This window comes from Pelophylax lessonae (genome assembly GCF_965119305.1).
Source record: "Pelophylax lessonae genome assembly, chromosome: 1".
Lineage (NCBI taxonomy): Eukaryota > Metazoa > Chordata > Amphibia > Anura > Ranidae > Pelophylax > Pelophylax lessonae.
Window position 1 is genome coordinate 719,439,544 of NC_138768.1, and position 24,859 is coordinate 719,464,402.

At 46.3% G+C, this 24,859-nt stretch overlaps 1 protein-coding gene across 1 annotated transcript in view; it reads right to left on the reverse strand.

Moving 5' to 3' along the window:
- The window catches only part of LRP2BP (LRP2 binding protein), a 48,885-nt gene that overhangs the window by 10,496 nt on the left and 13,530 nt on the right, over window positions 1-24,859 (reverse strand). The window contains exons 4-7 of the mRNA XM_082258982.1: window positions 24,357-24,470; window positions 18,128-18,270; window positions 17,950-18,055; window positions 2,601-2,824 (exon numbers count right to left, since the gene is read on the reverse strand). Of these exons, the coding sequence (XP_082115108.1) occupies window positions 2,601-2,824; window positions 17,950-18,055; window positions 18,128-18,270; window positions 24,357-24,470 (587 nt within the window). The remainder of the gene's footprint in view (window positions 1-2,600; window positions 2,825-17,949; window positions 18,056-18,127; window positions 18,271-24,356; window positions 24,471-24,859) is intronic.

Consider the following 24,859-nt stretch of genomic DNA (forward strand, 5'->3'; position numbering starts at 1 on the left):
ATGAACAGCAAGGCTTTTGGAGATACTTTCATAACCCTTTCCAGCTTTATGCAAGTCAACAATTCTTAATCGTAGGTCTTCTGAGAGCTCTTTTGTGCGAGGCATCATTCACATCAGGCAATGCTTCTTGTGAAAAGCAAACCCAGAACTGGTGTGTGTTTTTTATAGGGCAGGGCAGCTGTAACCAACACCTCCAATCTCATCTCATTGATTGGACTCCAGTTGGCGACATCTCACTCCAATTAGCTTTTGGAGATGTCATTAGTCTAGGGGTTCACATATTTTTTCCACCTGCACTGTGAATGTTTACATGGTGTGTTCAATAAAAACATGGCAACATTTCATTCTTTGTGTGTTATTAGTTTAAGCAGACTGTGTTTGTCTATTGTTGTGACTTGATCATGATGATGATCAGATCACATTTTATGACCAATTTGTGCAGAAATCCATATCATTTCAAAGGGTCCACATACTTTTGCAGCTGTAGTTTATCCAAACTTCCAATACATTATGAATGTGGGTGACTTTTTTCTTTTTTTTAGTTCTTCAAAGATGTGGCAATTGAAAATTAATTCCTTAGAAGGAAACCTATTCTGAAAGAAGTTTTTAGGCTGACCACCTTCTGAAAATGCCAGTTGACTGATATTCTGGGTCAGAACAACAACATGACTAAGTATGCAACAAAGGAACGTCTTCCAATTTTGGATATTTTTCTGAAAATTTTGAAGACAAAGAAGAAGGTTCAAAAAGTATAAGCTATGAGGAGTACACCACTACCATTTTCTGGAAGAGATCATTAATGGCAGCTAGTTTTCAGTATGTTTGGCATTGTACCTTACCATACCCTTAACCACTTCCATACAGAGCAGTTACACCCCCTTCCTGCCCAGACCAATTCTCAGCTTTCAGCGCTCTCACAATTTGAATGACAATTGCTCAGCCATGCTAAACTGTAACCAAACAACATTTTTTTCACACAAATAGAGCTTTATTTTGGTGGTATTTGATCACAACTGGGTATTTTTTTTTTTTTTTTTGTGATATAAGCAAAAAAAGAGCAAACATTTTGAAAAAAAAAAAAACACTTTTTTTTTAGTTTCTATTATAAAAATTTGCAAAAAATAAATTTTTCTTCATAAAGATGCCTTGAAGGAATTCAATAGGGAAAAATAAATGTAAAAAATCAATCAGAACAAAATTTTCGGTGTTGACCTGCAAACCTGGCTGTGCTGTGAAGGGGGGATTGTAGCTGACCCAGAGCTAGAGGGCAGCCACAATGGGTTTGCCAAGGCATCCGGAAGCTGCATTTGGGCTCTGCTTCTTTGGGGCTGGTGTGAAATTCCAGTGCTTGTACAGGGACGTACCTCCTGGTGTCTAGCGCCGTTGGCGTTTGCCGATTGGCCATTGGTGCTACTGGTGTCTGCCTGGTTTTCAGTGCGTCGTCTTTTAGGCCAAACTTCTTCCTCCTCCGATTCGGTCCCCAATGTAAAGCCTTTAAGGGCTCAGATTCTGAACCAGATTCAGAACTGGTTTCAAGATTGGACGGCGCGCAGTAGCGGCAAGAGCGGGCGGATGTCATATGACGGCCGCCCGGATTGAGGAGCACTTACTTCCGGCGTCATTTTACTATGGCCTGGTATGGAAGTGGTTAAAGTAGTTGTAAAGGCTTCTGTGTGCAGCATCTCCAAACCCCCCCCAAACACCTGAGCCCCATCTCGGTCCAGAGATATGTACAAGAGCAGCGGCTTTCCCGGGTTCTTCCTCCTCATTGGCTGAGACAGCAGCAGCAATTGGTTCCAGCTACCGTCAATCACAACCAACAAGGCTTTGAGGAGGGGGTAGGGCAGAGCCACGTTCTGGGTGTGAATGGACACAGAGCAACTGCTCAGGAGTGAGCCTGCTTGGGTTCCCCCAGAGTAAGCTGCCTGATCTGGGGGCACTCAGCAAAAAGGGAGGGACCAGGAGCGCTGGCAGGGGGTACCTGAGAAGAGGAGGATCAGGGCTGCTCTGTGCAAAACCACTACACAGAGCAGGTATGTATGACATCTTTGTTATTTTTTTTTTTAAAAAAACTGCCTTTAATGTCACTTTAAAGGGATTTTGAAAGCAGAAGGTTTTTTTATTTTTATTTTAATGCATTCTATGCATTGCGAAATAAAGCCTTCTGTGTGCAGCAGCCCTCCTCAACCCCCCTAATACCTTTCTGAGCCCATCTTTATCTAGCGATGTTGCAGGAGTGTCTCAGCTGCCCTGGACTCCCCTCCTCTTTGGGTGAGACCGCAGCGGAGCGTAAGTGGCTCCAGCTGCTGTCCAAGTCAGTCAGCCAATCAGGAGAGAGAGGGGCCAGGTCGTGGCTCCGTTTTTGAATGGACAAGGTGAGCTGTGACTCGGTTTGGGTGCCCCCAAAGCAAGCTGCTTGCTGTGGGGGGCATTCAACAGGAGGGAGGGGCCAGGAGAGGAGGATTTGGGCCACTCTGTGCAAAACCCACTGCACAGAGCAGGCAAGTATAACAGGTTGTTTAAAAAAAAAAAAAAAACACGAGTTTACAATCACTTTAAGGAACACATTCAGTCTTTGATAGCGGTATGGGATATGTTACCTTTGAGCTAACTCTGCTGCCTTTCTGTACAACTTCCTGTGATAGTAGAATGTGACCAGATGCCCCTGTGCATATACATTTCCACGCTCCGCTGCTTCCTTCAGACATTCCACAGCAAACTGCAAATTTCTTTGTATTCCCTGTCCATAAAGATACATCACACCAAGAGCTCCCTGTGACTCCACACTGCCATTGCCACAAGCTTCTGAATGCCAGAAGAAAGCCTGCAAGAGACCAGATGACATTATGCTAATGAGCCCTGCCTGTCATATAACATTAGAAAGAACTTGCCTATTTTGTTTATGAAAATGTCTTTGTCCATAAGCCATGTCCTGTAGAATATGCATTCATTTCATTAACAGTCTGAACTGGTACACGTTCTTGTCATTTACAGTGTAACTCTGGAAACAAAAAACTCAAAACTAAATAACCATAATAAGAAACAAAACATTTGATCCATCAGTGGAAATATCTAGATGCAGTTGAATACAAACCTATTTCACTGTTCAAAACTGTTTTTCACTTTTTCTACTAGGGCATTCAGGGATTCTAGGACAATATCCCCCCGGACAACATCCCCCCTGGACAATATCCCCCCGGACAATAACCCCCCTGGACAACATCCCCCCCGGCCAATATCCCCCCGGACAATATCCTCCCTAGACAATATCCCCACTCTAACCCTAACCCTATGTCCAGGGGGATGTTTTCCGGGGGGGATATTATCTGGATGGATGTTGTCCCGGGGGATTATGTCCAGGGGGATGTTTTCTGGGGAGATATTGTCCGGGGGGATATTGTCCTGATACCGCATTCAGGGGCTCATATTCGGATATACAGAATGTTTACTGGCAAACTTTTCCCCTGAGTGAAGTTATATTAAGCATTTGGAGACATTATGTGTACAGGATACCCTCTAAAAACGTGTTAATGTTTCTAGGGAGTATCTCCTTTGTTCAGCCCCACCCCTCATATCGCGCTTATTTCTGGCATAAAGACAGCCAGAAATTGCTAAATGTATATATAAATACATACACAGTATATATACAGTTGTACTCGTAAGTTTACACACCCTGGCAGAATTTATGATTTCTTGGCCATTTTTCAGAGAATATGAATAACACATAAGGTTTTCTTTCACTCATGGTTAGTGTTTGGCTGAAGCCATTTATTATCAACCAACTGTGTTTACTCTTTTTAAATCATAATGACAACAGAAACTACACAAATGACCCGGACCAAAGGTTTACACACCCCAGTTCTTAATACCGTGTATTACCCCCTTTACCATCAATGACAGCTTGAAGTGTTTTGTGGTATTTGTGGATGAGGCGCTTTATCTTCTCAGATGGTAAAGCTGCCCATTCTTCCTGGGATAAAGCCTCCAGTTCCGAGAAAATTCTTGGGCTGTCATGCATGTACGGCACGTTTGAGATCTCCACAGAGTGGCTCAATGATATTGAGGTCAGCAGACTGAGATGGCCACTCCAGAACCTTCACATTATTCTGCTGTAGCCAATGACAGGTGGACTTGGCCTTGTGTTTAGGATCATTGTCATGTTGGAATGTCCAAGTACGTCCAATCTGCAGCTTCCAGGCTGATGTATGCAAATTTTGCTCCAGTATTTTTTGATAACATACTGCATTCATCTTGTCATCAATTCTGACCAAATTTCCTGTGCCTTTGTAGCTCACACATCCCCAAAACATCAGCGATCCACCTCCATATTTCACAGTAGGAATGGTGTACCTTTCATCAGTGAAGGAGTTTAAGCATGCATGGGATAGGCATAAGGCTATCCTTCATATAAGATAGGGCCAGGGACTATTCATAAGGATTCAGATATATTGGGCAGACTAGATGGGCCAAATGGTTCTTATCTGCCGACACATTCTATGTTTCTATGTTTCTATCATAGGCCTTGGTGACTCCTCTCCAAATGTAGTGTTTATAGTTGTGGACAAAAAGCTCAATTTTGTTCTCAAAATGAGTTTGTGGCAGAAGGTTTGAGGTTTGTCTCTGTGCTGTTTTGCGTATTGTAAGCGGGATACTTTGTGGCATTTGTAGTAATGGCTTTCTTCTGGCGACTCGACCATGCAGCCCATCTTTCTTTAAGTGCCTCCTTATTGTGAATCTTGAAACAGCCACACCACATGTTTTCAGAGAGTCCTGTATTTCACCTGAAGTTATTTGTGGGTTTTCCTTTGCTTCCCTAACAATTTTCCTGGCAGTTGTGGTTGAAATCTTAGTTGGTCTTCCTGACCATGGTTTGATTTCACCAGAACTCCTCATTTTCCACTTCTTGATTAGAGTTTGAACACTGCTGACTGGCATTCTCAATTCATTGGCTATCTTTTTATATCCCTTTCCTGTTTTATACAGTTCAACTACTTTTTCCCCACAGACAATTCTTTTGCTTTCCCCGTGACTCAGAATCCAGAAACGTCAGTGCAGCACTGGATGAAAGATGCAAGGGTCTGTCTGGAGTCCAGAAACTCATTGAAAACACACACACACACACACACACACACACACACACACACACACACACACACACACACCTTTTTTTTTAAAGGGATTTTATCAAGAAAACACACAAACACAAGTAACAAAACCGGTACAGGTAAAGGAGTGCAGCATAAAATGTAAAATAATTTTTGTTCTTTTATTAGAAACAAATGATAGCGCAACCCTTCACACAGTGCATAACTTCAGCAAAAACCGGATGAGGAACATGGCGAACGTCTAGGAGAAGAGCTCCGCCGGCTCCTTGCAATAATCCACCGCAATCCTCTCTCTATCCCCTCTCTAGAGGAGAATCCGCCACTCACATCAACTACCCTAACCCCTGGGGACCAGATAAACCTAAAATTTACAGCGAAAAAGCCGCCGAACACAGCCATCCAGCCGCGGCCTACTCGCAGGAAAAGCCTCGGCCTTTCCTAAAGCAGTATCCGGCCGCATCCGCTCTCCATCCCCTCTCCAGAGGACAATCTACCCTCAATACCGCCCACCCTATCACCCAGGGGACCTGATCAGTAAAAATTTGCAGAGTAGGCTGGAAGCGGACTGGAGAGGAGCGCCGCCGATCGCATAGCTAATCCGTGGCAATCCTCTCTAAATACGGACCTGAGCAGCGCATCTTTGCCCCATCCAGCCTCTCAGGACCCTGGGGGACACGATCATCCAATTATTTTCAAAATCGAGCCACCGGGAGCAGATTTACAATCGCGGCCTAGTTAGGCCTAAGAGGCAATCCACCATAATCTTGCTGCCGGACATCATCCTGAGCCCCATCACTCACCCCAGCTGCCCTATGGGAGCATAGGTATCGGCCGATGCCTATATTTTGCGGGGTTGATTACAAAAAAGGGGTTTGAGCAGGATCGGCAAGAGAGGAGCATCGCCTACCTTACTCCCCAATCTGCAGCCATCCGGCTCCCAGGATCACCTGGGTGGAGAGTCGGTGTACCCACAGCTAATCTGATCCTCCCTGGAACCTTCATCCTGCTTTTTGGTCCGAAATACACGCTGCAGGGAGGCAGACAGGTTTGAGGCCTAGCAGACACTGCATCCAGGACTTTTCCTAAAGGGACGATCCATATATCACGGTGGACTGGGTAGGCACTGAATTCTTCACTTTTTGCCATCCTTCACTTGCTCAAGCCCAGCCTATCCTGCTTTCTGCCTCAGCTACAATCTATCCTAAACAGCGGATCCCTCTCTCCTCAATCCACCTTTACAATTTGCCTTCCTGATCTCATTCAATATCATTTCTGAGCAAGCAGAAATTCTGACAAGCTTCACCCTGAGAGATCATAACGTCCTCACAGACTTATCTATGCCTCTAAATTGCATTCCAAATTAATGAATTACAGTCGATGAAACATTTAAGTGATATCTTCTCAGTGCGCATGCGCGGAGCAGCGGAGATGGCCGCTTAGCTCCGAGGCTCCGTCTCGCCCCAGACCATCCGGCCCCATACAGCCACATTGAGCAGCGCAGCCGACACAGGACCCCACCATCCAACTCGGGGCACACCAAGGATCAGTTCTATGGCCTCGGGGACGGTCCGCAGGGATCTCTCCCGCAACCCGGGCTTCGGAGCGGAGGCTCCAGGCCTACACAAGATGGCGCCGCCCGCGCCGGAGGATCAAGATCCCGGGACAGAGGGGATGGAGGACAGCGACGGAGGGGGTCTCCCAACCCCCCATGCACTCCCGGAAGGCGCAGTGAGTACCAGCATCATCGCGGTCCCATCCCCTACCTCCACAGAGTCGCTCATCAGGCACACCTTAGGGGATTTACTCCACACCCCAGTCCGAGGCCTACAGTGCAGCCCCTCAGTATCCAACCTCTCTGAGCTTACTCCCCCTGCTCACTCTTTGGACTTTCATGCTATGATGTCGGCCTTCTCTAAGATGCTGTCTGATGGCTTAGCGCAGACAGCAAGCCAAATCACACACACCATTCAAGCAGACCTACAAAACCTGGGTTCCAGAATTGAAATCATGGAGTCCAAGATGGACCAAACAGTCTCCAGGACGAACCAAAACACTGACCGCATTCAGGACCTAACAGATCGCCTGGAAACCGCCATTTCCAAAATTGATGACCTTGAAAATCGCTCACGGCGTTACAACTTTCGCATTAGAGGATTGCCTGAAGCAGTTCAGGATGTCCATGACGCTGTCCAAGGATTTATTGCCTCCCTGATTCCCAACATCCCAGCACATAGGCTGGAGTTAGACAGGGCACACAGGGCCCTTCAAGCACCCCGGAAGGATAATCTCCCCAGGGACATTGTGGTAAAGCCACACTTTTATAAAGTGAAGGAAGAAGTCATGCGACTGGCCAGGTCCTCTGATCGTCTGGAAATTCAAGGACACCCGGTCCAAATATTCGCGGACTTATCGCCCCTGACGATCCAGAAAAGGCGTTCTCTTAAACCGCTTCTACATGCTTTAACCCAAAAGGCAATCAAGTACTGGTGGTCGTTCCCATTTCGTCTTTCTTTCGCCTACAAGAGTAAGACACTTGGTTTCTCTAGCTTTCAGGAAGGCGAAAAACTCCTTCTACAATTGGGCATCATCTCCCTGGAACTTTCACGTTCTACATCCCCGGCTCCAGCTGGCCCATCCAAAAGGCCTTCTCCAGCCAGCCCCATTGCCCAGGCGTGGGTGAAGAAGCAATCTAAGCGATCCAAGGACTCGCATGTCACCTGAACTGCTTTCCAGCCCCTTTTTTTTGTGTTCCAAATTTTTCTTCCACCTCCTCTCTCTGAGAAATGTTTTCATTTTTTTTTTCTCAGATAGGGGACTCCTTGGACTCTTTTTTTGAACTCTGTTCCCGGTTAATTTCAGGCCTGGGATCAGGCCGGGTGTGTTAAGTTGGTTAAATTCTTGCTATCTGTTGCTATTTTTTTTTTTTTTTTTACAGGTTGGCCGTACATTGAAATCTTGCTGTACGGCTCTTTTCTTGCTCGATATCCCCCCATACCTCATCCTTGCGGTGGGAGTCACATTTTTGCTTTGGGGGGTTGGTGGATGACCTAGGGGTCGCATGGTTTTGTTGGCTGACGCCCGTTGGGTTGGTATAGCCTCTGCCCGGGTCCTTCCACCACCTCCCAGAGGAAGTAGAGGGATTCATCACTCCTTGATTCATCATCCGGAATGACATACATGTTTGGAGGGTGGGGGGTTTGGGTCGGATGGTTGGCCCTGGTTCTCACCACAATGTTGTATTTAAGTTTATGTTCGTTATCATAGCATTTGGGTTGGGGCCGGGTAGGTCTGGGGCGCGAGCTTTGCGCCTCCCTCTGACCCCGTCCAGTGTAATATGCCCCGGGCGGCGTCAGACGTCTGTCTGCAACTTTCGCGGACAGGTAACTTTTGCTTGTCTCATGGTCTGGGCCTAGGCGGGCCTGGCCTGGACCTAGGGGGGGAGGGGGCTCCCCTGGCTTACATGCCTCAGGGGCCTCTGGGTTGGTCTTCCTCTTCCCCGTCTCTTTCTCTTCTTCTTTGCCTTTCTCTCTCTTATCTGTCTGCTTTCTCTTCAGATGCTGGAGTGGACTCTGTCTCCTCTTCAGACGGTGGGTGGACTGCTGTGATGGTGCTCCGGTTCCTCCGACTTCCCGAACTCCTCGGAACTTCAGGTGGGTCCTTCATTGGCGTTATAGCTCCTCTCTGGATTTATGGCGGTTAGTAAACCATCTCTGGCTCCTCTAAAAATTGCATCGCACAATGTTCAGGGGATGAATTCCCCAGTTAAGAGACGGAAATATTTTCAACATGCACACTCCCAAAAATTTGAAGTGCTCCTGCTCCAGGAAACCCACTTCCCTGATACTTATTTGCCTAAATTCATACACTCCAAATTTCCACAGTTCTTCCTGGCTAACGCAGCTAATAAGACAAAAGGGGTTGGCATTTTCTTTTCTAAACACTTGGGCTTCTCCCCCACATCAGAAGTTAGAGACCCGGAAGGGAGATACATTCTGGTGTCAGGGACAATGGAGGGGATTTCCTACACGTTTGTGTCCTACTATGCCCCCAATCAGGGACAGGCTAGGTTTTTCACCAGAATGTGGGCGAAGCTTGAACCGTATTTAACGGGTACCTTGATAGTTGGGGGTGACTCCAACACGTCATTGGATAAGATGTTGGACAAGTCCAGCCCTAGGCGCCCTAGGGTCTTGGGGCCACCCAAACGTGGTCTCACCATCGCTAAGCAACTTAACTCACTGGGTCTGATAGACATATGGCGGGAACTCAACCCTTCCTCCAGGGAATACACACATTTCTCTGCCCCTCATGGCACATTTGCCAGGATTGACCACATTTTCTTGTCATCGGCTGAGGTCCCTCTGGCCATTAAAGCGAATATTAGGGAATCACCTCTTTCGGATCACTCCGTGGTCATCTTGGACCTCCTGTCCCCTAGATCACGGGATGGGGTGCGCAGGTGGCGTCTGAACGAATCTTTGCTCAGTAATCCCTCTCTCTGCAATATGCTGGAAAAAGACATTACTGAATACTTTCATTTGAACGCTCAAAGCGGGGTCTCACCAGAAACCGTGTGGGCTGCTCATAAGGCTGTCATGCGGGGTAAGCTTATCCAGCTGGCGGCGAAACTTAAGCGGGAAAATCAAATTGATATAGCTAAACTGGAGAAGGAATTCCGGGAAGTGTCTAGGGCACATAAGAAAAAACCAACTCTAGCGTCGCGACAGTGTTTGGAAGCGGGTCGTCTGGCCCTGAACATGGCTCTTACCACCCGGGCAGAGAAAAGTTTACGTTGGTCCTCTGCACAGTTCTATTACCAAACCGACAAAATAGGACCCCGGCTAGCTGCTAAACTTTCCCCCAGGCCCAGATCCTATGCTTTTCCCAAAATTAAGACTTCGGATGGATCCATGACTCAGAACCCACAAAAAATTATGACCGCTTTTTACAAATTCTACTCTCAGTTGTACACTCCTAGTGAGGGAGCGACCATCCAGGGCAGGACGGCCTTCCTGGATGGCCTGGCATTACCTAGTATTTCCGAGGCTCATATGAAATCCATGGAATCCCCCATCTCGGAGCTAGAAATCTTAGAGGTAATTAAGCATTTGAAAAAAGGTTCGGCCCCCGGGCCTGATGGGTTTTCCTCGGGTTATTATAAAGCGTTTGGTCCAGTGCTTGCCCCGCATTTGGCGCGTTTTTTTAATTCCCTTAGGCAGGGACAGCAATTAGAGGCTTCGGCCAATACCGCATACATTTCGGTTATCCCGAAGCCGGGCAAGGATACTTCTGACGTTAAAAATTATAGACCAATCTCACTGATTAATAACGATTTAAAAATTATGACGAAAATATTGGCCAATAGGTTGGCGGATTTTATAGGCCGCTATATTCACAAAGATCAGGTGGGGTTCATGCCGGGGAGGCAGGGACCTGACCAGATCCGAAGGGCTGTGGACATCATTTCTCTTCTGGGGGCCCCCTGGGATGGAGGGAGACCCCAACAGGGTTTCCTCCTTTCCTTGGACCTCCAGAAGGCCTTTGACACGGTTGAATGGCCATATGTGTTTGATGTCTTGAGCAGGTGGGGTTTTGGCCCCTCTTTCCTAAACACCTTAAGAGCCCTCTACTCTTCTCCTATTGCGCACGTGAAACTGCAGGGCCACTATTCGGACGCGTTTCCGATACACAGGGGGACCAGACAGGGCTGTCCACTGTCCCCCCTCATTTTTGCGGTGGCCATCGAAACGCTGGCTATAGCAATCAGAAGCCATCCTGATATTAAAGGGATTTTGTGCGGGGGTAGAGAACACAAGTGCGCATTGTTCGCTGATGACCTTCTTCTTTTCCTCTCGAGACCGCTCATTACTAGTCCCAATCTTCTCAGACTGTTGGATGAGTTTGGGAAAATCTCAGGCCTCCAGGTAAATCTCTCTAAGTCAATAGCCTTGAACGTCAGTCTCCCGCAATCAATGTTGCAGACCCTCCGGGAAAATTTTCCGTTCTCCTGGGCCACCACCTCTATCCCGTACCTGGGGGTCAATTTGACCGCCTCCATCTCCTCTTTGTACCAAGCCAACTACCCGCCTCTGTTCGCTAAATTGTCTACCGATATGGAACTTTGGGCCAGAGGGAACATTTCCTGGTTGGGAAGAGTTCATTCTGTTAAAATGAACCTTCTCCCCAGGATATTGTACCTTTTTAGATCACTCCCGATACAGGTAACTAAAGGGAAATTGCAGAGTCTTCAATCCAAGATGGTTCAGTTTATTTGGGGCACCAGAGGTCCCCGACTCCCGCGGAGGGTCCTCTTCAGAAGCCGCTTACAGGGGGGCCTAGGGGTCCCCCTGCTTTGGAGATACTACCAGGCAGCCCAACTGGCACAATTCTCGGTGGTATATGCTATGGGGGGCAGACCGGATTGGGTTGATATGGAACGACAATCGGTCCCTAATCACACCATAGATTACTTGGTTTGGGCTCCTCCAAGTAGGAGACCTCCTGTATTGGCACCTTCCCTCTCTCACTCATTAGCGCTGTGCGATAGACTATATACACATCCTACACTTATCTCGGCTCACAAACCCCTGACACATATTTTTAACAATCCGGACTTTGTTCCGGGACTAAACATAAGGGCTTTTCGATGGTGGACCAACAAGGGACTATTCAGGATAGGACACTTCCTCTCACCTCAGGGCCCCTTGTCAGTCGCACACTGTACGAGTAAGCTTGATATGCCTTCCTCAGAAAAATTTAGGTTGCACCAGATTAGACATTTCCTATCATCTATGGTCGCAGGTTCAGATGTTGAACCCCGGGCCACTTCATATGAATGCTGGTGTGCACAAGCTCAAGTCCAGAGGGGAGGTATTTCGTTGATTTACAGGGCTTTGATCGACTCACCTGACAAGCCCGGTTACGCCCTTTCCTGGGAAAGGGATCTGGAGCTATCGTGGGAACCGGACACCTGGAACTCCATTTTCCGGAGGGCTTTTAAAGGTATCTTGAATATATCTCTAGTTGAAGCTAATGTTAAGATTATTACGAGTTGGTACCTTGTTCCCACCCGTCTAGCCAGAATGTACCCGGGGACTGATCCTCTTTGCTTTCGCGAGTGCGGACATCAGGGTTCCTTGCTCCATATTTGGTGGGAATGCCCGCGTATCCGTAGTTTTTGGAATAAATTGTTTAGTCTGATCCGCAAAGTTACCGGGCTTCCGGCTCCCAGGACCCCGGAAGTAGCACTGCTTCTTGGCTCTGGTGTAAAAGGGCCCAGAACCAGTTTGAAGCTCATGCATTTCATGTTGTTGGGGGGGGAAGCTTACCTTGGCTCGGGCTTGGAAGTCCCCCTCGGTCTCAATGGGGGCGACCAAACGCAAAATCTCTTGGATCATGACCCAGGAGAAGATGGTCAGCATCTTCCGTGACAAGCAAGCGGAATTTGAAGCAGTATGGGAACCCTGGCGTCTGTACATCTCACCTCCCTCATCCTAATTGTCTGTGTTTTGTATTTTCTCCACCCGATCCCTTCTTGCATCCACTCCAGCATCTCCATCCTTTCTCCTATCCCCTTTCTCTTCTTGTGTTCTTTCCTTCTTTTCCTTTCCTTTTCTTCCTTTCGGATATTCCATACTTCCTCCTTTCTTGTGGCTTATAGGGTATCTACCTCTCTCAGGACCTATATCTTCAGAGGGTGATTATATGCAACCCCAGTTCATAAGATTCAGGGGGGGGGGGGGTTCCCCTTCCTGGTTTACAGAGGGCATTTGTAACTTACATGGAGGTCCACGGTTATATTTTTCTGTGCTTTGCTTGCGGGCTGGGATTCTGTTCTGATCCTCAGACGTTTTAGTAATACTGTTTTAGTAACCATGCCTATCTCGTATTGCATTGTTGCCATTGTTATCATTACAAAGTCCCTTTCCGAGAGGGCTCTGTATATGACACATTGTATACCTTTCTTATGCAATATTTCCTGAGATTGTAGGTTATTAATCTACATATGTCTTACAAAATAAAAAACTTTTGCAAGTAAACTTCAGCAAAAACATAGGTACTATCCGACCAGCCTTAAACATAGAGCAAGTCTGCTGGTACAGCCCCCGCAAGAATAAACGGGATCAAGAGGAAAATCCCCAGGAGAGGAGAGAAAACACAACAGAACCGGGACCAATGGAGACTCCCCCCATACCCAGTCCAGAACCCCAAGGGCCTAAACCCCTCATGACCCCAATACCGAGTCCATCCAGGAGGACCATATCTTGTGAAATTTTTTTGGGCAACCCTGAGCCAAATAGGTAAGCTTATACATGGGGAGGGCGTTATTAACCAATTCCACCCAGGCGACAACCGTAGGCGGCGTGTCCTGTTTCCATCTTAGAGCAATCAGTTTTTTTGCATAGAAAAAGAGAATACACAACAGGGTTCTCTGGGACTCCCGAAGACCCTCCTCCTCCAGATTACCTAGAAGGCATCAATCAGGGGAACAGATGTTCGGAAGTGCCAATTTTTCTTCTATAAAAGTACACACCCCTTTCCAAAAAGACTGAATCACTGGACACGACCAAACCATATGAAAGAAGTCCCCCCTATCCCCCTGGCAGCGAGGACACGATGGGGAGGGAAGCCTCCCCATCACATACAAGCGATAAGGGGTGTAATAAATTCTGTGTAGGTAGTTCAATTGGATAACCCTATCCCCCGCAGCTATCAGCCCATGGAACTGAGCACTGAGAATATCTTCCCAATCCACCATTTATAACTGGGGCAGATCTGCATGCCACTTCGCCTGCAATGCCTCCACTTTCCCTCCCCCATCACCAAGAAGCAACCCATAGTATCGAGAGATAAGTTTAGTGTGGTCGGGACTCATCAGTTCCTTCTCCAGCCGAGTCGGAGCCAGGTGGACCCCCCGAAGTATGGTTACCTTTGATAGCCATTCAAACCCCTTTGTGTCAACTTGTGTGCATGTTATCAGGCCAAAATCACCAGGCTGTGTAAACTTTTGATCAGGGTCATTTGGGTAGTTTCTGTTGTCATTATGATATAAAAAGAGTAAACACAGTTGATTGATAATAAATGACTTCAGCCAAACACTAACCATGAGTGAAAGAAAAGTTTTTGTGTTATCATTCATATTCTCTGAAAAATTGCCAAGAAATCATAAATTCTGCCAGGGTGTGTAAACTTATGAGCACAACTGTATTTAGCAGGAGAATCTATCAAAGTGCAGTCACTCCTGTGTAAAATACACTTGCAGATAGTTTGCAAGTGTCATTGATTAGATATAGATCAAAAGGTGTGACCTGTGGTAAAGGAAAGATATAAAAGGTATGTATAATTAGCACATTTGGAATAGAAATTATACTTTAAAATAATGAAAAAAAAAATTTCATTTAGGCTTACCAAAACATACAAACAGCAGTGTAACAATGTGCAGCAATATGACCAAAGAAGCGGAGTAGTCACATGCATCTTATCACTGTATTACATTATGAAGCAGCAGCATAGATAATGAACCATTACTATTGAATTTTATGGTCATTTCATAGTAAGTGGCTGTTCATCACAGGATTGTAGCATTCTGTTTAGAAATATTAGTGTCATTTCTTTTTTCTGTGAAAGTGTCCACATGCGTAATGGATGATAATATGTGCCTAAGGCCAGGGGATTTAAGAACAGAAAAAAAACACACAGAAAACTAAAGGACTGCTAGACCTAAGACTTGAGATACTTCATACAGAACAAAGAGCTCACAGTTCTAAGACACTCATTTTTAGATCAAAATGTGACTGCGAGATAGAAAATGCTAAACATCATGTCAGATTCTACAGTATGTTGAAATGAAAATTGTTAAGGTAGAAACTGGCACTAATGGATATAACTAATTTACAGTTCTTGCCTATAGATTTCTATAATTTTATTACAGCATAAAAACAGGGATCCCTATAGCAATTTTTGAAATATAACAAAATATCTTATTTGACTAATGGATTAGATTCTGATTATAACAATCATAGTTCGGTAATATGTTATAGCCGTTTCAGTAGTCCTGGGAAGATGCAGTGCACAGAATAGTCTGGTGCATGGTAAAGTATATTACAGAGAGAACTCCTCTATATTTCCTTGATATCAAACCTGATAAAATGCCTTTTTCCACTATGTAGTAAGGCAGCCCATAGATGAAATATAGGGGTTTCCTCCTGCTGTGCTATTGTATTCTGATGGTAGGTAGCAGGGGCGGCTCAAGGCTTTGTAATAGGGATCGACCGATTATTGGCAAAGCCGATATATTGATGGCCAATATACACTTTCCCCGATATATCGGAATCGGCCACCAAGGTGGCCGATATTACCGATATTTCGGAAAGTGCATGTACTGGAGTGATGCCTGCAGCTACAGGCATTACACTGGTACCGGCGTGCATAGCTGACGGTCGGCTGTCTTGTAATGACAACCGATGCAGCTGAGAAGCTGCTCGGCTGTCATTACAAAAAGTGGGAGTGGACGTTCACCCCCCCCCTCCCGCCACCTTCCGCAGCTTGCCTGGGTCTCCCCTCCCACCGGGAGACCCGGGCAACCAGCCTGCACGGCAACTGAAGACCCGATCAAAGGCGCATTCGGCTCTGACCAAGGTGGCCGATATTACCGATATTTCGGAAAGTGCATGTACCGGAGTGATGCCTGCAGCTAGAGGCATCACCCCGGTACCGGCTTGCATAGCTGATGGTCGGCTGTCTTGTAATGACAACCGATGCAGCTGAGAAGCTGTCATTACAAAAAGCTAGAGGGGACCTTGCCCCCCCCCCGCAGCTTGCTCGGGTCTCCCCTCCCACCGGGAGACCTGGGCAACCAGCCTGCACGGCCACCGAAGACCCGATCAAAGGCGCATTTGGCTCTGACCAAGGTGGCCGGTATTTCGGAAAGTGCATGTACCGGAGTGATGCCTGCAGCTAGAGGCATCACCCTGGTATCGGCGTGCATAGCTGACGGTCGGCTGTCTTGTAATGACAACCGATGCGGCAGAGAAGCTGCTCGGCTGTCATTACAAGAAGTGGGAGGGGACACCCCCCCCCCCTCCCGCGGCTTGCCCGGGTCTTTGGTGGCCATGCAGGCTGGTTGCCTGGGTCTCTTGGTGGGTGGGGAGACCTGGGCAAGACGTCCCCTACCGCTTCTTGTAATGACAGCCGAGCAGCTTCTCAGCTGCATCGGTTGTCATTACAAGACAGCCGACCATCAGCTATGCACGCCGGTACCAGGGTGATGCCTCTGGCTGCAGGCATCACTCCGGTGACATCATTTCCAGATACTGGCGCCAGATTAAAAAAAAATGACAGCATTCAAAACAGCCAAACTTGGCGCTTTGAATGCTTTTAAGTGCAGAGGAGGGGTTTGGGGTCTTTTAGACCCCCAGATCCCTCCACAAGAGTACCTGTCAAGTAAAAAAAATAAACTTTTTTTAAATGTACGAAAATATCGGCCGATACGCGATGACCAAAATATCGTTATCGGCAATGAAAAAACAATATCGGTCGATCCCTTCTTTGTAAGGCCTTAGGCAAAACTTAGACATGAGGCCCCACTGACTGATGGGAAAAATGTCATGTGTTTTAGGGACAGACATTGGAGGATGCAGGACCAGGGATGATCTCGCATGTGCAGCCTCTACACATATCCTATGATCCCAGTGCAGGGGTTGACTGGCAACTTTTGGCCCAGGGGGTAGCAACTCAGCCTACCTTCCACTGTCCCTCTTCTCTGCTAAGAAAGAAAGAGGGGGTCATAAAAGAGGAGAGAAAGAGGGAAGGAGGAAAAAATGTGGGGAAGGGGTGGGAGAGAGGGGAGGTAGGGGAGGAGGGAGAGAGGGGAGGGGGGAGAGAGCAATGGGGAGGAGGAGGGAGAGAGGGGTATGAGAGAGGAGAAGGGTGGGAGACCGGGGGAGACAGAGAGGAGGGGAGAGGGGTGGGAGAAAGAAAGAGGTGAGATACAAGAGTGGGAAAGAGGGAAAGGGGAGGGGGAGGAGGGGGTGGGAAAGAGAGGAGACAGAAGGAGGCGTTTTGTCCTGCACTCCTGACTGTGATTTGAGATAACCTGTGATGTCTCCGGGTGTGTGCGGGCTCCAGAAGTCGGTGCGGTAACATGGAATAGGAGTTGTTTGCATACAGGGGCTGGGCGATGGACTGAGCGGTCATATGTCAGTGTGCAGGATCCTTTCTGTCATTGGACTAACCCCAGTCCCTGAACTCATCAGACCACCGTCACTACTGGCAGCCTGAGCAGCCTCTGCATTGCTGGGATGAAACCACAACACACATGGGGGGGGGGGGGGGGGCAGGACGGGGCTTCACCTATTAGTCAACCCGGCAGCCTATTGGTCTCTGGACCAACCAGTGAGATAGTTTTCTCCACTGTCATCGCTGGTGTGGCCCTATTTACGGGCATTACAGCGACCCAAGGGGCAATGACTCACCCTGGTTCCCCCTCCGTACAGCCCGTGATAGAGATGAGAGGGGGAGGCAGTCCAGCTGGTGTTAGTGAAGAGTCCCAGCATGAGGAGTTTGGTCCGGCACATCCACAGGCAGCTCCATCATTCTTCCCGATGGCGGGCTCTCCCCTTTCTCAGTCAGGCAAATTAGGCAGCCACAAGACCACTGTGAGCGCGAGGTCTTAAGCGAACGCCTAATTAAAGAGCCGTCTCTGGTAGGTAGACTTCCCTGCTGTCCGAATACACGAATTAGCACTGTCAGCTACAGCCAGTGGTGCTAATCAAGTGGCAAAAATCTGACAGGGCGATTGGACATTAGTCGATCAGTAGGTTCAATATGATACAAAACAAATCACCTTTTTCAGATTCATGCTTTGAGGTCGTGAATAATACATTCCTAGTGTACTCTGAGCCTTCACACTGGCTTTAGGATTCCCATTGTCAGCAGCCAGAAGCCACCACCTAGAGTAAAAGGAAGCAGACATGACACGTGTGGCCTGGCTGGTATTCAATAATTTCAGGAAAAATGACTACCTCTCTGCTTCTTCATCAGAGTGACGGATCCCACAGCCTTCAAAACACGCCAGTCCCAGATTGTATGCAGCTGCGTATTTCAGGTGTTCTGCTTGCAAGCTGTTTGAGTTGATAACTCTTTTCATGTACTCCACTCCTTTTCCCTGGACAAGAGGAAATAATCACTTATTACGGTACTTAGATTCAGACATACATTTCATTTCCTACTAAGACCTTTTTCTTTTAGTTTTGTAGAGTGGGGAAGGGGGAGAAACTCTGGCAAGTTACTGCTATCTGTAATGGGTGACTGACATGAAGTGTAATGATTTCCCCAACATGGGTAGGAAAGGGTTAGGACCTTCACATGTTTTTTATAGCTGGCTTTGTCCTTACTGGAGAGATTTACCTCACTTCCTTTTTACGTTACAGGTGTCAGAACAGAAAACTAAGGGAAATCTCTCCAGTGGGGATATAGACAATAGTATAAAAAAAAGAGAAACCTTATACTGTAGAGTAGGGATAGACCGATATGTTTTTTTCAGGGCCGATACCGATATTTTGGTCACAACGTATCGGTATCGGCCAATATGGGTCGATATTTTTTACATTTAAAGTTTTGAGAAATAAAGACCATTTTTGACACAAATCTGGTACTGAACATGTTAATTTTAATGGCTGGCTTGCTGGCACCCTGTGGTGGGTGGCTGGCTGGCTGACACCCTATGGTGGGTGGCTGGCTGGCTGGCTGACACCCTATGGTTGTTGGCTGGCACTCTGTGGTGGATGGATGGCTGGCTGGCTGGCACCCTATGGTGGGTGGCTGTCACTCTGTGGTGGGTGGCTGGCTGTCTGGCACCCTATGGTTGGTGGTTGGCACTCTGTGGTGGATGGATGGCTGGCTGTCTTGCACCCTGTGGTGAGTGGCTGGCACTCTGTGGTGGGTGGCTGGCTGTCTTGCACCCTGTGGTGGGTGGCAGGCACCCTGTGGTGGGTGGCTGGATGGCACTCTGTGGTGAGTGGCTGGCTGTCTGGCACCCTGTGGTGGGTGGCTGGCTCTCTTGCACCCTGTAGAGATCCCTACTGTAGAGGTCTTAACTTTTCCCTACTTTTAGCTGGAGATGGCCTAAACCTTTCTAAACCCACAACAGTAAAATCAGTCTGTATATGCAGTAAATCATGATTGTTATGCTCACTGTGGTACCTAAGGGGTTAATCCACCGCATTGTGTAAAAAGGCTGTTTGATCCCGTGTTCTCTGATCCTCCCCTTTTATACTGTTCCCAATACTACTGCTAATAAATGCTCAGTTTGGTGTGTGATGCTAGAGAGTTTATTTATTTTTTTTTTTTTGGAGGGAGCAAGTGATCAGCACAGAGCCAATCAGCACTGCCCAGACAGAGGGTCAGGGGTCCTGCAGCCTCATAAGACAGTCAGAGGAGAATAAAAACTCCTACAAGCTTTACCAGACACTGATAGAAGTCACAAGACTGCTATGTACTGCTGATGAGAAAAGGTATTTATCAGTTTATATTTACTAAAATAATTGCATTTCCTTGTTCTGTGTCTGGTGGGAGACCTTATATAGTGAATGCAGGGTCCTGGGTATAGTAACACTTCAATATCTATTGATTTCTACTTTTAAGCTGACTACAGTTTGGTATAATTGGGAGTGCTATAAGTGCCGGTTCACACTATTGCGATCAGACATTGCATATGATTCCGAGCGTACTGCTCCTAAAATCACATGCGATGTCTGTGCGGTGCGAGTTCAGCCATACAGTTTGTATGGCTGAATTTGCACCGCAATCGCAGTGAACACGCACTGGACCCTTTTTTGGTCCGCAGCAGAATCGGATCGCATGGTGGTTCACATCAGTGCGATCCGATTTCTATGCGAACTGTCAGATCGCACTGCGATATGCGATCTGATCTGGGGGTGTCGGTAACTTTGAATTGACACCCCCAGCGTATCACATATGGCAGTGTGAACTGCCTGTGCTGTGGATGCGAAGTGGGAGCATGCAGTATATTCGCAGTGTTCCTGCATCGCAATAGTGTGAACCGGCACTTAGTGTGTGAACACCTTGTGGGCAGTAGCGGTCTGTGGGCACATGTGAGTTAACCACTTTGCACCCGCACTACACCTAAAAGACGGCTACGGGCCCTTAAATGCCAGGAGGATGTACCTGGACGTCCTACAGTTCTCACACGCCCTCTGAGGCCCGCAGGCAGCATGCTCTGTGATCGCCGAGTCCTTGGGACTCGGCTAATCACAGATCAGAGTAAAGGGCTGATCACGGTCCTTTACCACATGATCAGTTGTCAGCTTATCACAGCTTATCACCCAGTGGTGATCAAACACCACCAAACGAAAGCTCTATTTGTGTAAAAAAAAAAAAAAAAAAAAAAAGTCATATGGGTACAGTGTAGCATAACCGCGCAATTGTCATTCAAAGCGTGACAGCACTGAAAGCTGAAAATTGGCCTGGGCAGGAAGGGGGTATATGTGCCCAGTAAGCAAGTGGTTAAAGGATACGTTCACTTTAAAAAAAATAAATGTACCTTTTTTGCAGGTGAAAAATGTGCATTTATTTATTTAATGTTTTTGGACCTGTAAAGCATTGCACCAGCGATCAGCAGATCTCCTGCAGACCTGTCAGTGTATCTCTGTGCCCGTACATCCCATACGGGTATGCTGATATCCTGACAGGATGAATCAATGAATTATCAAAGCGCTCCACAGAACCGTGGTAGTTCATTAAGAACTACAAGCCGACATCCGCAAAGGGTGTTGGGACTTGTAGTTCATTCATTTCTCATTTCTCTCTGTACTGCTGTCTCGGAGGGAGGGGGAATCAGGCAGCAGCTATAGCATTGGGAACATGTAACATGTTCCCAAAAGTGAACTTATATAACTTTAACCTCTTTGTGCCAGCAGCCCACGCCTCCCGGCCCTTTGAGAGGTTTAGGTTCATGTGACCGCCGTGATTGGCTGTCATGTCGGTCACATGATCAGAAAGCTCCTGTTCGCAAGCAGTGATCGGGAACTTTTCGTTAGTCGCCGGTAACTGTGCCAGGGGTGCAGCTTTATTTGTCCCAAGTCACACAAATATGCAGCCACTAGGCTGCCAAGGCCTACCGGCTGAGAGGCTGCATATTTGCATGCATGCGTGCGTGCGGCCGGCGCCAAGGGATTAATATTATTCATATTTCTAATCTCACATGGTGTATATTTATGCAGCACAATTAAATGGCACACACATCCAGTAGATGGCAGTGTTGTCCCTAGTGAGTTATTTGACTTTAAATTGGAACTTCACTCTCCCAATCCACAATGATTATTTTTAATCCTCATGCTGCTAGTATTAGTAAATTAATTAGGAAAGTGTATCATATTTACTTGTTTTTAAAATTTTTACATTTCTTTAGGTAGTTCCAGGTTTCTTGTCCAGACAAATGATGTCATACATTCCAGCAGTCTTCAGGAGAGGAGGAGGGGTTTTCTCAGCTAAGCACACTCTCCTGCCTGCATGCTTGAGCTAAGGGCAGATGGATTCCAGGGAGTAAATGCTACATGAATCATTTGCCCTTACTCAAGGTGGCCACAGCCAGAAATGCTAGGGGAGTGTTTTTCAAAGTGATTTCTCAAAAAAGTAAATCATGGAGGCATGGATGGATGGGGAATTTTCTTTGAATATTAAAAATTAATTCAAAATTGTGTTTTTGGTTTGTGGTGCTCAGATGCAGTGAAGATCCACTTTAACATAGCGGTTGTCAACTCTCTTTATACAGAGGTCCTCAAGTGCTTCCCCTGGTATCCGCAAAGGGCCATGCAAAATATATAGTGAGTACAATGATACAGAAAGCTGATAGACTGCAGACAATGCAGCAGGAGATGGTCCGAGACTGTGAACAGACTATAGATGTTGGAGATTGGGGACATGCTATAAGAGATAGTCCTAGATCGAAATGACAAGAGGCTGCTAGAGATCACAGCCCCTTTACAAAATAAATACTTCCACATTTGTGCTCCCTACAGCCCTCTTAAAATAATGTGCCACACTTGATATTTCCCTCAGCAAGATCCTTTATAAAAGTTTAGAAAAAAAGAAAAAAGAGGAAAAGAAAGGACATTACATGAAAAAAAAAAGACAGTATTAAAAAAAAACATTCAATCAAGTTGACTACTAGAAGTATTTTTCTTCACTAGCTTTAGTAAGTACCTTGCTAAGAGAAACAACAACTACTGTCTGTGGGGGCCACAAAGTAAGCGCCAAAGAGCCACAGGTTGACCACCAGGGCTTTAATGATATAAAAAAAAAAAGCGACTGACAAGTCATTGTGCATTATTTTTACCCCTGTAAAATAAAGCCATGTTTTAGTTTCACCTGCTGATCAGCAAATGCCGACCCTAAACTTGCACAAGAGCTTACCAATCACAGAATTCCAGGAATTGTCATTTTAATCTGCTATTATTATAACTAATATAGAGACTCTGTAACCAACTTAAAGCAAAAAAAAAAAAAAATCAAGTATTTTAAATGCTTATTTTCAGCATTTTTTTCCTTTTCATAAACCATTTTATATTCACTTGCAATGTGCCTTTGAACTTGCTAGCAAACTTCAAAGCCCTCTATTCTTTTGGAAGTGTCTAATTACTCTCTATGCTGGCCCAGCTGCTCCACCCCTCCCCTCCCAGACCTACATAGCCTGCTGGAGAAGGAGCAAAGGGGAGTGTGACTTGAGTGACAGCCTTGAGTTTGTTAGAGCTGATATTCTATCCAAGATGACAGTACCCAGCAGCAAGGCTCAGACTTTTGGACATCTTCACAAAAGCTGTGGCCTTTTGTAATAAAATGACAGGTTTGATCCAGTCACTGGCTTGTTGACAATTTTTTGGCCAATTTGGGGAAACTTTTAAGGAATTTTGCCAAGAAACCCTTGAAGAACCCAAATGCCACAGCACCCTGGTTGAAAAAGGCTGCCTTAAGCCCCGTACACACAATCAGATTATCAATCGATCTGTCGTTTGTTTTTTGTGGCATGCTAGTCTGATGTGTAAAGTGAAGAGGTTATTTTCATATGAAATTTTCCCGTACGACAGAATTCTACTTCAGAAGTGATGTCATGTGTTGGATTGCTTTGTATGTGTTCTTTCGTTTCTGAGCATGCCTAGTCTTGCTCTTAAGATTTTTTTCAGATGAAAACTGTACTAATTAAGCGAAAATCAGACGTTGTGTTGACGTACTATAAAAATCTTATAGCCTGCACATCCAGATTTTGTCGTCCGAAAATCGACTGTCGAAAGCACTATACTAACAATCTGAAAATTGGCAGATCGTCGTCGGACGAAATTTCTCTTCCGATTTTCTTATCGTGTGTACGGGCCTTAAGACTATAGTAGTCAGAAGTCACAGGTTTATCAGGCAGCGGTTAACGTGTGCTGGTAAGTAGTGCAAGGTCCCAGGTTTTCTTAAACTAAAGCCCCGTACACACAATAAGAAATTCGGCCGGGAAATTTAGTCCGACGACCGATCTGCCGATTTTCGGCTTGTTAGTATGGTGCTTTCAACAGCCAACTCTGACTTTTCGGCTGACAAAATCCTGGTGTGCAGGCATTAAAATTTTTGTCCTCCGTCAAAACACGTCCGATTTTCGTCTCATTAGTACAGATTTCGATGGGGAAAAATCTCATGAGCAAGACTAGGCATGCTCAGAGATGAAAGAACACAAAGAAAGCAAACCAACACATGACATCACTTCTGAAGTAGAATTCTGTCGTGCGGGAAAATTCGTGTGCAGTCTAGGCACATTCCAACCAACAGACACCACTCTGGACAAAAGACGGACGACCAGTGGGCAGAAATTCGTTGCGTGTGTACGAGGCTTTAGTCATAGTATCTGAATGTTTTGCTGTAAATTTTTCATTAGAACCCAATGAAGTCAAGTTGTTCATCGAATGTGAGTTGGACAAAATTCGCTATAGATGATTGCTTTGAAGCTGTCAAAATGTGTCCTTAGTTTGAACTTGTGTTTTGAGATGCCGAGATTAAGTAACGCCTTGCCTGGGTGCATAGGGTCAGGGGAGCCTTGTAGGGGATCTAACATTTTATAACCTGGTTTCCACAGGGATTGAGCTCTCAGACAGATCCACCACGTGTGAAGATAGGTTTAAATGCATATATCTTTCGGTAAGATTGTTGGAATGAATGATCTGGTGACAGGCTCTCTATAAAGTTGTCAATACACACCTGATCTTCTTGAATTCCTAGACCATCGTAATACATCACCCCAACCTGATACAAAGCTTGGTAGTCATCATCTTTGACTTTATGAAACTGCAGTAGTGCATCTTCATACCACCCCTGTGAAAAATAAATGGAAATCAGTTTAAATGAAGGACAATGTTCCTAGTAGCTATTGTTTCAGACCTTCAACACACTGTTTCTATAGACTCATATCTAACCCAAAAGCCCATGAACTACCAACCACATTTGAACCTTATTACACCGGTAGCCAGCTCTCAACGAACAGGACAAAGTTTGAGCAGTGGGTTGCCCTGTTGACAACATTTTGCCCGACAACCTTCAATTGAAAAATCAAAGGAGCTGGGTGGAAAATTATTGAACAGCAGCTGCATTCAGTCAGATGCAGGCACCATTTGGGGATTCTCAGAGCCACCGAGTGCCCCCATAGCAAGCCACTTGCTATGAGGGCACTCATACATGCTCGCTCCCGAGCCCCACTGTGTGTT